This window comes from Megalobrama amblycephala, linkage group LG23 (genome assembly GCF_018812025.1).
Source record: "Megalobrama amblycephala isolate DHTTF-2021 linkage group LG23, ASM1881202v1, whole genome shotgun sequence".
In the NCBI taxonomy this organism is placed as follows: Eukaryota; Metazoa; Chordata; class Actinopteri; order Cypriniformes; family Xenocyprididae; genus Megalobrama; species Megalobrama amblycephala.
In genome coordinates this window covers 26,946,635-26,964,015 of record NC_063066.1, presented here as the reverse complement: position 1 = coordinate 26,964,015, position 17,381 = coordinate 26,946,635, and the positions used below count along the sequence as shown (strand labels likewise).

General features: G+C 41.9%; 1 protein-coding gene across 1 annotated transcript; it reads left to right on the top strand.

The window, feature by feature from the left end:
* The first annotated feature begins 4,728 nt into the window (after positions 1-4,728).
* LOC125258935 lies at positions 4,729-11,843 on the top strand. The gene is made up of 3 exons (XM_048176177.1): positions 4,729-5,757; positions 9,471-9,613; positions 11,705-11,843. Exons 1-3 carry the CDS (start codon positions 4,729-4,731, stop codon positions 11,841-11,843), a joined length of 1,311 nt encoding a protein of 436 aa, XP_048032134.1.
* Positions 11,844-17,381: the final 5,538 nt, after the last annotated feature.

Genomic DNA, 17,381 nt, shown 5'->3' with positions numbered 1-17,381 from the left:
ATAATAGTACAAAATGATTGCACATATTTTACAGATAACCTACCACTTGTAGGTTTTACTCAGCAGTCAAGCATTCTCTTGTTCTGGCACAATTTGGTGCCAACACACCTGAATCTACTTACCAGAAGCCTCTCCGAGCCTTCATTAGCAGAGTCAGGTGTGTTTGTGTCAGACGGGGCACTCAGTAAGTCTGAATACGCTGTCACTCCATGCAGGGAAGATCACTGGCCCCTGGTGCTCGAGGTGTAGGCCTCTGCGGTGACTCTTGTGTGAGGTAAATACGAGATTTCTGTTGTTTGACTGGAGGAACTGTCTATGCGACTGAATGTAACACATCCACATGAGACCTGGCTGTTTCAGTGGGCCTGGTGAGTGTTTGTTTTTCAAGACAGAGTGAGGCTAATGAGACAGTTGGTAGGGAGCCAAAACACATCTCGCTCTTCTTTCCTCTCTTGTTTACTTGCTGTTGAATAATGTATGTATGACAGTTAGCATCATATGATAGTCCTGCACACTTATCGTTTGTTTCTGCTCTTGCAGAAGATACTTTTTCCTTTGATCCTGTAGTGGACGTTCTTGCAGAATAACTGTTTTATTCAACCTGTCAATGAAACCTGTCAAGACATAGAGGCCTTTTGAAGAGAACGTGTGACGTTCAGATCTGAAACTTTAAAGAGAACATCAGTTTGTTTATTCTCCTTCTCTAAACTTGGTTGAGGACTTCAACAGAGTTGTGTTTTGCTTCAAATAAGGACATTGTTATGCAGTTTCACCTTGTGTGACTCCATTCTGAAAAGGCTTGTCTCTGTGTAACTATCAATAGGATTGACAAGAACTAACAAAAACCAGTTGAGAAAGCCATTAACTGTACATTAATAGGTTTTTTTTTTGACCTTCAAAACATTGGGGAGGCGAAATGCTTGCAACAGTTTCCTGTTAATCTGGCATTGAACGATTGAGCCACGCGACAGCAGAGCACCGACTTCGTGAAGCGTTTGAAATGAGCTTGATCCGAGTGGACGAGGGACTGACCTCCAGGCACTGGCACTTCTCTCAACACTTTGGATAAGAGGTGACACATATTGTAAGACTTAAGTGCTGCCCAGGATGGAGAAAATAATTGGTTTCAAAGGGAAGACTGCAGCCAGATTCCTGCCCCTCATCTTTTTCCACTAACAGGCCTTTGGAGATGTACCCTCATCAGTCTAGCTGATGACAGATTGTTGAAGTATTCCTTTTTGCTTTCTGTATTCAAATAACAGCTGTCATCGAAAAGATGCTTCAGAGTGTTGTTACTGGAAGCTCATCTGTCTTTCAAACACTGGGTCCCAGGCCAAGTTCCCATTTCAGAACAGTTCAGGGTGCTGACTCTTATTTTCAGTGTAACAGAAGAGATATTCCCGATTATTGTTTGTGCAATAGAAAACAACAATAATTATTGTTATTATTATTATTATTATTATTATTAATAATAATTAGTACACCAGTTAGGAAAAGTGTTGGGGTGAACCATAGACCGTAAAAAAATATGGACGACGCACCTTCACTCTCTTCCATTGTAGTAAGTGAAGCCGCCAGTGTGTCTATATGGCGCTGACATCTTGAGTCTCGAGTCTGCACATAGTCAACTTGAAACCCGAGTCTGCGCAGTAGTGAGCGCGAAGTCGGAGCCGTGATATCAAGATCCCACCCAAACTCAGAACAACTTATTATTTCGGTGTGAAATAAACAGTTATGGAAATATAGAAATTAAAATTAAAGCTCCAGTCACCTCGTGAAGATCCAGAAAAAAAGTCTGTTGGTGCCTCAATGACTACTTCACCCAGAGAAGCTGTCAACCTCAGCTGTCAATCATGACGTCACACCCCCCTTTGTATAACTAACTAAAACCAAACTTATTTAAAGAAAGAACACTTGATCTAACACCAGCGTGATAAAAACTGCCTAATGTAACAGAAATTATCTTTGGAAAAAAATATTTGAAGTGTAATTTAATTGTTTAGTTTGTCTCACGTCCCACTGGAATACATGGAGTGATCGAAATGCTTTGGCTTCACTTTTCAGGACTCGTGTGGAAGGAGGGAGCTATTTAGGACCACTGATTTTGTATTTTTTTAAAACATTATTTTCATGAAAATTAAGCTCAACCTAATTCTCATTAGTGTTATGCAAAAAAAAAAATAAAAAATCTGATTTGCATTACTGTAATATGAAAAGAATGTAGCATATTTTTGGGGCCTAAATTATCCCAAAAATCACTTTCTATTTTCCGATTAAACTTTTTTTCATTGAGTCTTTAAATGCACATCTACTTTATTCTGCGTGTGCTAAACACCTATAGAGCTCTTATCAGGCTAATCTTTCCGTTGTCTGTCAGGCTATTATCTGACTGTGCTTTTTTTTTTTTGTACCAAATGCTGTTGTTTTTGTATAATTATATTGCAGCAAACCCATTTGTTTTACTCAGACATGAGTAATTATTCATCTTTTCTCAGTGCTGATTTAACGCTCTTGAACCACACCACTCGCTTGATGTTTCATGCCTTTGGATGGCCGGATATCTTACTTTCATTAGTTTTAAAAGCATTAGTCTTAAATTCTTCTCTTTTGTAAGCTCTGATATCCAGTGTCCTTGTTTCAGCATTGTTTCAGACGAGCTGTCGGAATCGAGGAGTGGATCAGTCAAAGACATTAGAGCAAGCATTCATCAGCCGCTTAATTTACACCTGTTTCTGCTGCGTAAGACAGACAGCCCAGAAACACAGTGTCACATCAATCTTCCTGCTGGCTGACTTAAGTGTCCCTGTGAGCCAGAGGAACATCTCCTCTCCTTCCTGCCCTACCTCCAGCGACGTCTTCCCTGAAAATAACCCACGTCGCCTGAAACGAGGCCCCTGTAGGGGCAGATACAAGCAACCCACACATCACTGATCCATAATTATCCATGATCCAACATATTACGTTCCCATGAGTTAATATGTCGTGGCCAAAACTAAAGGGATTTTTAGTCTGCGCTTAACCCTGATTTATCGTCTTTCTAAACACCACTTTTAACCCCGGATAAAGAAACGTTTACACAGGATTTAGTATGACCTAAGTGTGAAAAGCCCTTAAGTGAATCGAACATGTTTCTTCCCGGTCACCGTAGATTACCCCAGTTTTCAGTGAAAGTTTAAGGTCCAAATACACATTAACCAGTGTTGGGGAAGCTACTCTGAAACTGTAATTTGACAAACTACAAGCTACTGATAAATTAAAGTAGTTAAACTACAGTCAAGCTACCCTTCTAAAAAAGTAGTTAGCTACACTACAAGTTACTATCAAAAAGTAGCTAGATACAATGAAACTACTTCAAATTTTTTTATTATTATTTTTTTTCTTACAATGACATAGCCTATTACAAATATCTGAATAACTGTTAATGAAGAATGTTTAAGTAAAATGTTTGGGGTTTAAAACAATGAAATGCACTACAATTATTATTTCAAAGCATAATGTTTCATTTTGGAAACTATATAAAAAAATACAGTACTCAAACGTAACCTATAAAAGAGCACCCTCAGTTGATACTGTAATAATATCATATTGGCAAAAAACTCTCCAGTGTGTATTTGTGTTTGTGCTCTGGAGAATGTTAAATATTTCTATTTAAAACATGATTTTGCAGTGGTCACAGACACAGCTGTTGATCTCTTGAACGCAATGGCCAATCAGGGGTGTTCAAGTTAGTTACAATCCGCTCACCGGAAGAAACGCTGTCGTTTTTATTCAGCACTGAGTTTGCACATTCGCGAAGCCTCTTATTAACAAAGTGTAGACAAGATGTAAGAGACTCATTGTGCAGTGTAGACAGCTGTAACTGAGATGAGTTATTAGTTTTTAGTGATTATAAAGGAAATGCTCTTTGCACGCTTAATATAATACATTCAGAATTTTAATAAAAGTTTTGTTTATCATGCTATAAGAGGACCGACGATCAATTGCACTCTGCAGTTTCAGAAGTGATATCTACATAGAAATGCAGGATTCACAATCAAAATTGCTACCATAACCATAAAATGGGACAAAAATATAAAAAAAAAAAAAAAAAACATTAAGCAATGTAAATGCAGACTAGAAAAATATTTTAATTTTCATATCACTATTTTTGAAATTCTATTCCAATTATTTGAAAATGTAATGACTTAAAAAAAATCTTAAATGTCTCAATGTACATTGCTATTATTATTATGGTGGAGCCGTTGCTTACACATTACATCTGCACTTTACTGTGGCGATGGGGGCGTGGTTCAGCGAGGTCTGCAACTGGAGAGAGTGTCGGGAGACGCGTGGTAAGCGAGTGGGTTAAATGTAAATTAAGAACACCTGTTTCTCATTCCAGTAATTGGCGTGGAGACAGGATAAAACGCCAGGAGAAGCAGGAGTGTGCGAGAGAGAGAGGGACTGCTGACTGAGACACTGAGCACGACAACAGCACTGGAGAGAAGCCCTATTGTGGATTGTTTATATCGTTCTGGAGTGAAGCCCTGTTGTGGATTGTTTATTTTCGTTGTTGTGCGGTGCACAGACTTTTGTTGGACATTTTTCATATACACTAAATAAAGCTCAGTCAGCAGTCAAAAGCCGACCCTTGTCCTCTTCCTTCCCCACGAACTTTGAACATTACTACACTGGTGCCGAAACCCGGGAAGGAAGAAGGGAGCCGCCGCCATGCAAACGCCCTCCGCCATGCCGTTTGCGGACATCATAACATCCCTCGCGGTCTTACACCAAGACCAACATCAAGCCCTGCTGGACCTCCACTCGGATCAGGAGCGGCGTTTCCAGGCCATCCTTCAGGTCCAGCAGGAAGACCGCGAGAGGTTCCGGAGCTGGATCGACCGGGAGGTTCGTACGGAGACCACCGAACAGCTGGCTGCGCCCACCCATCTTCCCCTCAACAAGATGGGCCCGCTGGATGACCCGGAGGCCTTCCTGGACCTTTTCGAGAAGTCAGCGGAGGTTTCAGGTTGGCCCCGGGATCAGTGGCCCATGCGACTCATCCCACTGCTCTCGGGTGAGTCGCAGGTGGCAGCGCAGCAGCTGCCCGTACAGAACCTCCTGGTCTTCGACGACCTGAAGAGGGCCATACTTCAGCGGGTCGGCCGGACCCCAGAACAGCATCGCCAACGGTTCTGCTCACTGGAGTTAGGCGAGTCCGGCCGGCCCTTCGTGATGGCCCAACAGCTCCGGGACTCCTGCCGCAAATGGCTCCTGGCCGAGGGAGGCGACGTGGAGCAAGTCATCGATCTGGTGGTGCTGGAGCAGTTCATAACTCGGCTGCCCAGAAGAACAGCCGAGTGGGTCCAGTCCCACCGTCCCACGTCGCTGGACTCGGCCATCCACCTGGCGGAGGACCACATGGTGGCGTGCCCAGGGGTCGGCGAACCCCTTCCATCTGCCTCTCTCTCTCCTTCTCTTCCCTCATCCTCCTCTCTCTCTAAGCCTGTCCCTCTCCCCAGGTCTCGTCCGCCCGGCCCTCCTCGTGTCCCGCCCCGGGGGCGGGGCGGGACTGAACAGGGATTCTTTTCCGGACCCCGGGTCCCGCCCAGGGGGACGGGATCATCTGCTGCCGGGCTGGACCCCACTCCTGCTTCTCCCCTCTCTCCGCGCCAACTATTTAACCCTCTCCCTGCCACGAGAGCGGCGGGCAGGTTGATCCGGGTCCCGGACGTTCTGCAGGCCGCCCCTGGTCAAGCTGGCGGGTACCAAATTCCTGTGAGTATCAAGGGGGGTACCTATCAGGCTTTGGTGGACTCAGGATGTAACCAAACCTCGGTGCATCAAAGCCTGATTTCATCCGGGGCATTGGATACAAGCCGCATGGTTAGGGTCCGGTGTGTGCACGGGGATGTGGTGAAATATCCTATAGTGCCAGTCATTATCCAATTTAGGGGACAAAAGCATAATGTTGAGGTGGCAGTTAACCCGCACCTCCGGCATCCGATAATTTTGGGAACGAATTGGCCTGCGTTTAATAAATTATTGGGTTGTTTGTGCTCGGATGCCTCTTGGAATAAAAATTCGCCGGGTAAGGATGTGCGCGTACAGGTGGGGGAGACTGACCAGGGACCAATGAGTACTGCCTCAGGGGAACAGAGCGAAATCGGGAGACTAATTATTTCGGACCGCGATGACTTCCCCCTGGAGCAGTCTCAGGATGAGACGTTAAAACACGCTTTTGAAAAGGTCAGCACTATCGATGGTCAGCCTCTCCAGCCTGGACGCCCACTGAATTATCCGTATTTTGCGATCATAAAGGATAGGTTGTATCGAGTGACCCAAGACACTCAGACAAAGGAGGATACAACCCAGTTATTAGTTCCAAAGAGCCGCAGGGAAATGCTTTTCCACGCGGCTCATTCTAATCCAATGGCTGGTCACTTAGGACAAACGGCAACACTAAATCGCCTCATGACCCGATTCTTTTGGCCGGGCATTCACGAGAACGTGCGCAGGTGGTGTGCGTCTTGTCGTGAATGTCATTTGGTGAATCCACCGGCCGCTCCAAAAGCGCCTTTGCGCCCCCTCCCATTAATGCAGGTCCCCTTCGAAAGAATTGGTATGGACCTCATCGGGCCATTAGAGCGATCAGCAAGGGGGCATCGCTTTGCATTAGTCATTGTGGATTATGCAACGCGATACCCTGAAGCAGTGGCTCTCCTAGGGCTGGACGATTATGGCCTAAAATCAAAACCTCGATTAATTGAACATTTTACCTCGATTACGATTAATGAACGATTATTTTATTTCTGATTTTTTTTTTTTTTTTTTTTGCCCTCATAGTTCACTGACAAGGTTTGTACTGTGAATAGCCTATGATTGACTATTAAGGTGGGATATTTTTTTTCCTGTTGAAAGAGTGATCTGACATAGCTCACTATCAGCAGTTATTTTATCTATGGTTTGTAACATTTCTTACAGGTTTCTGCTCGTTGTAAATCAGATAAAGATAAATTAGCACAGTACCAGTAGTGATTGCATGTGTGAATTAGTCATACCGTCTCTCTATTAATTGTGAAGCTGTGGGTTGTAAATAGTTCCTTCAAAAGTAGAAAAAATAGATGCTATAACTTTTGAGTTTCTAAGCTATTTTAGTGATAAATCACAGGACAGTGCTGACAACAAGTTTCTGTGTTCCTCTGTGTGCGCGATCTTCACGTTTTGCGCAGCTGTTTGTATGAGCGTTCGTGCCACATGCAGCTGCGCGAGCGCGGCATAGATATATGTATATATCTATGCGAGCGCGGTAGCTCGATATAATAATACACATCCGATCGTCTAATCGCTTGAATGTCCAAACCATAAAACAAATACAACTGACAAAGTTTAGTCAAGACGCAAGGCTCACCGCTCGCGCGCCATCACTATGTGTTGAACCGGCGTTCACCTCCGTGTTTTGCTTTTATGCCACTGACTGGACTGGGCGGAGTCACGTGGCTACACACGCAGTTATGTTTTTAAGGGGGAAGTATTAACAGGATTAAAAAAACGAAATAACCGACATGGCAAAATTACGTCGGTTAGAGGTTCTGAATTTCGGTTTCGATTACTTTTCGATTAATCGTCCAGCCCTAGGCTCTCCGCAACATTTCCGCTAAGAGTGTTGCAGACGCACTGTTTAGTTTAATCTCCCGAGTGGGGATTCCGAAAGAAATCCTCACTGATCAGGGCACGGCGTTTATGTCACGCACGTTATGCAAACTTTACGAATTGCTGGGCGTTAAATCGATTCGTACCAGCGTCTTTCACCCACAAACGGACGGGCTGGTCGAACGTTTTAACCGCACGCTTAAATCCATGGTTCGTAAGTTCGTTAGGGAAGACGCCAAAAATTGGGATAAGTGGCTAGAACCCCTGTTATTCGCAGTACGAGAAGTCCCGCAAGCCTCCACGGGGTTTTCCCCCTTCGAGCTTCTCTTCGGACGCCAGCCCCGCGGGGTGCTGGATGTCCTGAGAGAGACTTGGGAGGACGGACCGTCTCAAGCCAAAAACGAAATTCAGTATGTGATGGACTTGAGAGCAAAACTCCACACTTTGGGGCGGCTATCCATGGAGAATTTGTTACAAGCCCAACACAAACAGAGCCAGCTGTATGACAGGGGAACTAACTTATGCAAATTTTCACCGGGAGATAAAGTGCTTGTATTGCTCCCTACTTCAAGCTCAAAATTATTGGCAAAGTGGCAAGGACCGTTTGAGGTTACACGGCAAATTGGGGATCTCGATTATGAGGTAATACGGTCGGATAGGAGAGGAGCACGTCAAATTTACCACCTCAACCTCCTTAAAAAATGGAATGAAGCAGAATCAGTGATGCTGGCGACGGTGATTAGCGGGGAGGATGATCTCGGGCCAGAGGCGAATGTCAAAAAACAATCCCTCGCTCTGGCTCCAGGGGGAGATCACCTCTCGCCCTCCCAGCTCACTGATTTAACTAAGTTACAAGCAGAGTTTGCTGACGTGGTTTCTCCCCTACCGGGCCGTACTGACCTCATTCAGCACCACATCGAGACAGAGCCGGGCGTGGTGGTTCGCAGCCGGCCGTATAGGTTGCCTGAACACAAAAAAAGGTAGTTCAGGCAGAATTAGGGGCAATGCTTGAAATGGGAGTAATAGAAGAGTCCAGCAGTAACTGGGCGAGCCCGATAGTTTTGGTTCCCAAAACGGACGGCTCAGTTCGGTTCTGTGTGGACTATCGCAAGGTGAATGCAGTGTCGAAATTCGACGCGTATCCAATGCCACGGGTGGACGAACTGCTTGACCGGCTCGGTACGGCTCGATTTTATTCGACACTGAACTTAACAAAGGGATATTGGCAGATCCCCTTGTCGCCATTATCCAAAGAAAAGGCAGCTTTCACAACACCGTTTGGATTGCAACAATTTGTTACACTTCCGTTCGGGCTGTTCGGGGCACCGGCTACCTTTCAGCGGCTCATGGATAAAATTTTGCGGCCCCATGGTGCATATGCTGCTGCCTATCTGGATGATATTATTATCTTCAGAAATGACTGGCAGCGGCATATGCAGCATTTGAGGGCCGTCCTGAGATCGCTGAGAGGAGCTGGGCTCACGGCCAACCCGAAGAAGTGTGCAATTGGGCGCGTGGAAGTAAGGTATCTGGGCTTCCACTTGGGGCATGGACAGGTGCGTCCCCAAATTGATAAGACCGCAGCAATTGTGACTTGTCCGCGCCCCAAGACCAAAAAGGAGGTTAGACAGTTCCTCGGGCTGGCGGGATATTATAGAAGGTTTGTACCTAATTATTCGGACCTCACCAGCTCGTTGACTGATCTAACTAAAAAGGATGCACCAGATACGGTCCAATGGACGGAGCTGTGCCAGCAGGCCTTTACCCAAGTGAAGGCTGCTCTATGTGGCGGGCCACTGCTTCATTCTCCTGATTTTTCTCTCCCCTTTTTGTTGCAGACTGACGCGTCGGACAGAGGGCTGGGTGCTGTCCTGTCCCAGGAGATAGAGGGGGAGGAACGGCCAGTGCTGTACATTAGCCGTAAGCTCTCCAAGAGAGAAGCTAAGTACAGCACCGTAGAAAAAGAATGTCTTGCCATTAGGTGGGCCGTCCTCACCCTCCGCTATTATCTCCTGGGACGGGAATTCACCCTCTGTTCGGACCACGCTCCTCTGCAGTGGCTCCACCGCATGAAGGATACCAACGCGCGGATCACCCGTTGGTATCTAGCTTTACAGCCCTTTAAGTTCAAGGTGGTCCACAGGCCGGGTGTTCAGATGGCTCCCCGGCCTGAGTCGGGCGGTGGGGGTATGTGGCGAGGGGGGCGTGGTTCAGCGAGGTCTGCAACTGGAGAGAGTGTCGGGAGACGCGTGGTAAGCGAGTGGGTTAAATGTAAATTAAGAACACCTGTTTCTCATTCCAGTAATTGCCGCGGAGACAGGATAAAACGCCAGGAGAAGCAGGAGTGTGCGAGAGAGAGAGGGACTGCTGACTGAGACACTGAGCACGACAACAGCACTGGAGAGAAGCCCTATTGTGGATTGTTTATATCGTTCTGGAGTGAAGCCCTGTTGTGGATTGTTTATTTTCGTTGTTGTGCGGTGCACAGACTTTTGTTGGACATTTTTCATATACACTAAATAAAGCTCAGTCAGCAGACAAAGCTACACCGTTTACAAAGAAACTGAACTGACAAGCTACTGAAAAAATTTATTTAAGTTAGTAGCATCGCTACATGTAGTTAACTACTCCCCAACACTGACGTTAACATACAATATCTCACAGAAGTGAGTACACCCCTCACATTTTTGTAAATTATTATATCTTTTCATGTGACAACACTGAAGAAATGACACTTTGCTACAATGTAAAGTAGTGATTGTATAACTGTGTAAATTTGCTGTCCCCTCAAAATAACTCAACACTCAGCCCCTAAGTGAAAATGTCTAAATTGGGCCCAATTAGCCATTTTCTCTCCCTGGTGTCATGTGACTTGTTAGTGTTACAAGGTCTCAGGTGTGAATGGGGAGCAGGTGTGTTAAATTTGGTGTTATCGCTCTCACTCTCTCATACTGATCACTGGAAGTTCAACATGGCACCTCATGGCAAAGAACTCTATGAGGATCTGAAAAAAAGAATTAAGATAAAGATGGCGTAATGTGAGGGGTGTACTCACTTCTGTGAGATACTGTAATTCTGCTTGTGCAAAACACTTTTGAAATATCAATATTTAGATTGATATCTGTCTCTGTATTATATTCCATCAGGAAAAACCTGCCAGAACATATCTGGGTCATATTTTGCCCCAAAAGTTTTCAAAAAAAAAAAAAAAAAAAGAAAAGAAAGGGGGCCAGTTCCCAGCCAGTGCCAGCTTTTTTTTCTTTTTTTTCACACAAAACTTTCATGGCCACCAGAATATTTTGCTGTATGGACATATATCAATAGAATAAACAGAGCCTCTGCTTTTAAACAAACACACAAAAAATGTATTTTAGCTTCATTCATTTGTTTTCTTTTTATCAAAACTTGAATGTGGGTATAACATTTTTTTTTTTTTTTTTTGATGATGATGATGATCAAAACATAGATGGAGTAGATCAAGTCCATTAATGCCTCTGAGGCTTGCACAGTCGTATACGTTTTCAACGGTTTGAAATGTAGTTTCAACATTTCATTCAGTAATGTTTGGCAGTTTTGATTTAAACGTTGTTGAATGTTTGATGATCACGTTAGCTTAATTGTACATAAACCACTTCTATCAGCTCCTTCTGGTTTACGCAGATCTTCTTCTTCACTTGTTTTTGGATCTGGAAATGCTGTGCTATTTCAGAAAAATAGCCTATGTGCTTTTCATACATAATAAAATGTAATTTGGTGGCAAAAAACATGGAAATAGTTTGTTGTTTTTATCCCTTTGTTTACTATATTTATTTGCTTGGTCAGTGTCGTTGTGGGTTTTGGTTCTTTTGCTATTGTAGGCTCTAAGGACATCTGAAATAACTGAATCATTTAGCGAAGTGATATGGAACTGTAATGTGGTCAAGACCTTCCTGGAACTACTTTAGCCGTGCATTTCCCTGAAAATAACTGCACATGATGCCTATCTGAACATGAGGAAAAACAGGGGCTCTTCTCCGGGCTGGAAAGTACGCCACTAATTTCCTGTAATATGACAGGGCTGGTACCTCACCAGTATCATCCCCTCAGCGACCGTATGGACCCCCTTTCGAGATGCATCACACTTGATGGGCCAAGTTAGCCTTGACGGAGCTATCCGCTGGAAACGAGCCATTCGAGGCATTGATGTCTGCTACATTCCCAGCACGGCTTAGTCTCTGGTGAGAATCCGAGAGTATGTAGAAGATGAAGTAACCTGGCAATCTGCATGAAGGATTGCCTGAAGAATGGCATCGGGGAGGGCACGGTCTACCTTCATTTCACGTGTATTCTGCTCAGTTATCGATTTTTATAAACTTACGTAACTAAAGAAAAGACTACATGGATTTAATTTTTTTTCCCCGTCTGCTCTGAGACACCTGGTCTGGGGTTGCTAGGTAACACATTGTACCGGGATGTTTGATGTGTGTGCTCTTTGCAAATTGCTTTGATCCCCTAGACACTGACAGTCTCATCCTCAGAATTGCCTTCCCTTGGTGCATTTGGCACTTCATCATTTCGTGAACGTAACTACATTTGAAAGCTGAAAGTGTGATAAAATAACTACCTTGTTAGGCTGTGAAAGAAGGGAAAAGCATGTATAGAAAAACAGAAAAGTTGGGTTGTGAACAACGTGGCTGCTCATTAATGAAGCACATGGACAAAGTAGATTTGCTAGTCATTGATTGGCTGTGCTACATGTTTCTTTCCAATGAAACTTTCATCTGCCATCAGAAAACATGTACATCTGTCATGTCAGTGCAACTTGGATGCAAATCAATGCATAAACATTGTGGCCTGATCAAACAGAAAAGTTTCTTTGAAACTGTGAGTGCTTTGGATATTATCTTACTCTATAATCAATGCGCTCCTCTCTCTCTCTCTCTCTCTCTTTCAATTTCGCTCCTTCTCGCATCACATTTTGTACACCAGGTTTGTTATGCTCAAAAAAAAAAAAAAAAAAAAAAAAAAAAAATCATGTGAAATAATTCTGTCTGTTTCCCACAGCTTTTATCTGGCTCTCACTCTTGAAAACATGTTTTTAGACATGTTTTTTTTTTTTTTTTTTTTTTTTAACTAATGGAGCCTGGATTCATTAATGAGTGTTTTTAGAACAGCCTTCTTTAGATGTATCATCTTTGTGTGGGCTATGCTGCCTGCTGTGGGCATCATGCAGGTTCTAACAGGTTTTTTAAATGTAAAATTATTGAGCATTCTTAAAGTGCTCCCCTGCTGATAACCCGGAGATAAACAATCTTTGCAACTGTTTCAAGTTAGTGGGGCCTCTGCTAAAAAGCATATTGTTATTCACTGCTGATTAGGCTGATCTCAAATGCAATACTAATTAAAGCAATTAATTCATGGATTGATGTTTACAGATATATTTCACATTCTATTTTCTGCTGGGGTTTTTTGGAACTTCATTGTTATGCCAGTATAGGTGAAAACAAGCGACTGTTTATAAACGATTCATTCAAATCACTGATTCATTCAGGGACTGAAACAAGTTACTCTTTATGGGTGAGTCATTGAATCATTCACTCATCTAGGCTGCATTTAAGTCCATTTTTTTATGCCCTTCCCTCGCTAACTTCACTCCGTCTCATTCACTCAGGTGTATGTCATTGCTTACATTGCACAAGTGCCCTACTGGTGGAACCAATGCAATGGATTCAAATGGAAAGCTCTAAGCTTTTTATCACTTGCGGGTAAAATAAGTATGAACACCTAGAATTGCTGTTGTGATATCACAGTCGTGTTGCATTGTGCTCTATGGATCTGCCCATACGAGAAGACTCACTCAAAATCGAGGGGTTGAGTGTCCAAATAAACTTCCCTCGTCCACTTGACAAAGTTGAACACACTTCAAAATGGTGGTGGAGATTCCCCCGAGTAGAAGGAAGTTCACAAGTGTATGTCTAAAAGTGAATTAAACGCAGCCCTATTTTTTTTGTTCAAAACAACACTGATTCATTTAGGAATGCGTCTCAATGTGCATACTATCCATCCTAAATAGTATGTGACATTAGTAATATTCAATACTAATTAGGGCAGATGGGGGGAATATGCACATTGGGATGCAGGGATGGTCTAGTGAGTCTGCTACATGAGTGAGTCACTGACACCACTACTGTATTGCTTATAGACGGACATCAGAGGCCTGTTGAATGAAGCTAGTTGAACAAACTATGAGTTTCAGAGTAGGTTTAGAGTTGACAAAATCATACAAATCCAACCTGGTTTAGATCAGGTTTAGTTGGGTCATAACGCTTGGTATAAATGTTGTCAACTCAGGGTTTGATCCAGAGTTTATGATTCACCAATCCACCTTCTCCACTTGAAAAACAAGTTTGCTAAAAACTAATTGCAAACTTACCTGGGTAGGAACTGGAACCAGGTTCATGCGAAAGGCCTATATGTTCTGCTTGGACTCTGTTTTGAACTACAGTACTTTTGTTGCCATACAACTCTCAGTATTACCCTGATGTCATATTAAAATGTCATATAATATGATAATATAATTCCTGTTTCCTAATAATATATATACATATTTTATTTATTTACATATGTATGTATGTAAAATGTATATATGTCAAAATTATATTATTAAAGTAAATATTAAAGTATTTCTTTGTAATAAATAAATAAATATATTTTTTACTGCCTTTTATGCTGATTTAAATGTAATTTATTTATTTATTTTTTTTAAATAATGCTGTATATTTCTCACAGTCACAGCACTTACTATCAAGATTCTATGAGCAGACGTTTCAAATGAAGGATTCTGACAGACCCTCATGCCAGCAGCTGGAGTCTACATCTGCACCTAAAAGGCAAATTAAGTGCATTTCATTTCTCCAGGTATCAAGGGATGTGCAGGAGGATTAACAGCAAACCTAATGAAACGCTGATGAAAATAATTTCCTGCCACTATGGAAAATGCCAGGGCAGTTTAACTATTCAAACAGTTTTGCCATCATTTAGCTTAATCAATGTTGGTACAGCTGAGACTCCAAAAGCAGTTGGAAACCATTTTTAATGAAAAAGGCTTTAAATAAAGATGAAAGAGAGGTGATTAAATCAGTGATGCACTACCGTTCCCAAGCACAACAGTAAAACAAATTATCACAAACTTACAGATCCAGTTTTATTTTTGACTATTTTATTAAAAAGATAATAAAGATAGGACAGGAAATTATGTGTAGATAAAGGGGGAATGGGATCAGAAAAAAAAAAATGTCAAAAGATGGACTGTAACTATGAACATGAGGTCTAGGATGCTTTAACAAACTTGAATGTTGCTAATAGTCCTTAATATCACCACAAGGCAAATTAATAACTTAAATTGACAACTTTGTAAAATATATCCAAATAAAATATTTTAAATTGCATTCATATTTCATAATATTACCGTTTTATTGTATTTTTAATCAAATAAATGCAGCCTTGGTGAGAATAAGATGCTAATGAGAATCATTTTTCATTCAAAAACATAAAAAGTAGTGTATGTAGCTGTATGTGTGTAAAGTTGGATATATATTCTATATATTCTCATTAGCATCGTTTTCTAACCAAGGCTGCATTTATTTGATTAAAAATACAATAAAACAGTAATATTGTGAAATATTATTATAATTTTAAATATTTTATTTGGATATATTTTAAAAATGTAATTTATTTCTTGTTATGGCAAAACTGAATTTTCAGCATCATTACCCCAGTCTTCAGTGTCACACAATCCAAATCACTCTAATGTGCTGATTTGGTGTCCAAAAAACATTTCTTATTATTATCAATGTTGAAAATAGTTGTGCTGCATATTATGCCTCTTAATATATTTGTGGAAACCATGATACATTTCTTTCAGGATTCTTTAATGAATAGAAAAATACCATTCAGAAATCTTTTACAAGATATTACGCACATTGTCTTACTGTCACTTTTGATCAATTTAATGCATCCTTACTAGTCAAAGTAACAAGCTGAACTGAGGATACATTCCATTCAAGGGAAAAAAGCTGTAATTTCTAAATTCTTACATGGAAAATTGCAGGAATGCTGCTTAAATTCAGATCTACAACTTCCCAACAAACAAACATTTGTTTGTATGCAAATAAAATTCTTCTAGCCACTGATAATTAAACCAGTAATCATAATCATAAACTTTAAGAACAAATGGCAGCATTATATAGCATAACTTTTCTTCAAAAACATGAATGCGAAGAGAATTCTTTGTTCACAATCAAATACATACAAAACTAATGTTTTCATTTTGTTTCTTAAAGGTGCAGTAAGCGATTTCTGAGAAACCCTGTTCACAGTGGATAGGGCCAAGCACCAAAACACACTTGTAGCCAATCAGCAATAAGGGTTGTGTCCACTCGTGAGAGGGGGTTGGTGCCTGTGTTGCATGGCGTGTCTGTGAATTTGGGGGCGGAGCTATAAAGATAGGGGTGTGATCCTTTTGTGTAGGGGCATGTTTGTTTTGGTGATTTGCAATATCAACAGCAATTCTCAAAATTTGCTTACTGCACCTTTAATATGTCATTTTCTGAACACCAGGCAACAGAACGTCTAGACAGTTTAAGATATCAAGGTAGATTATTCCACATTTGACTTTGATTGTAATGCTGCATAAATACCCTACAGCTTTTTACCGCATTAAGAAGAAAAGGCTTGAACACAATTGTCTAGGGGTTGATGGAGTCTTTTGGGGGTGATGTTGCTTTCCCATGTTGCTGTCTTATTAAGATATTACCTGCCTAAAACAATATAAATGTTTGAGCAGGATGCTCTGATCATTAGCTTGCCACTGACAGTGAGGTTGATGTCATTTGTAGTATGACAGCACAAAAAATCTCCCCAGTCGGGAAAAACATGATTGACAAGTGGTGGAATTGCACACACACTCACAACACTAACAGCTGTCGTCAATAATTTGCCCAAACTAACACAGACTAATCATCAACGTGGGGAATAAGGCACATCGACTGTTCGCTTTATTGCTGGATGGGTCTGAATGACAAATTGGCTACTGACTCCATTGCCGAATCGTTGCTGAGGGTAAGGAAAAAAAGGAATGGCTTGCAAGGTTGTTTCCATGCAATATTAATTCACATCTGAGAATACAGTAGCTTCAAGTTGTTTTAGATCAAAAGCTTTTTTCTTCAGCATCAGGGGAGAGTGTGTTTGAGTGTGGAGGAGGACTGTGCAGGCATCTGTCTGTCTTTGATTTCGCCTCATATCAGATGCCAGCCGTGTAGACTGTGCTTTGCATATACTCTTATGCATGTTCTGTCTACTGCTCAGAGAAATCTGCCTCTGTCAGCTACCTGGGGGTGTAGTACAGTATTACGGTGAGCTTGAATCCAATTTTCATGTCACCCATAGTGCCTTGTGTATTGTACATTGGCAACGGCACACATGCTTTACACGTAGCCTCTGTCATTCTTCACTTTCTTTTCGTCCACACTTATATAATCATTTGTTATGCTGTTTCGACTCCCTATTTTAACTCGATTTATAATTAAATAATTTCTAAGCACTCTTTTGTCTTCTACGTTTCACATAAAATGCTGTTCGCTTACGTTCTGGTACTGACAAGCATCAAAATAAAAGTTTCCTTATATGCAGGGACCAGATTATTTTTCTTCCAATTTTCAAAGCTCATCCAGGGTGAGCACCTACTGAAGTGAAATATTCACCACAGCCGA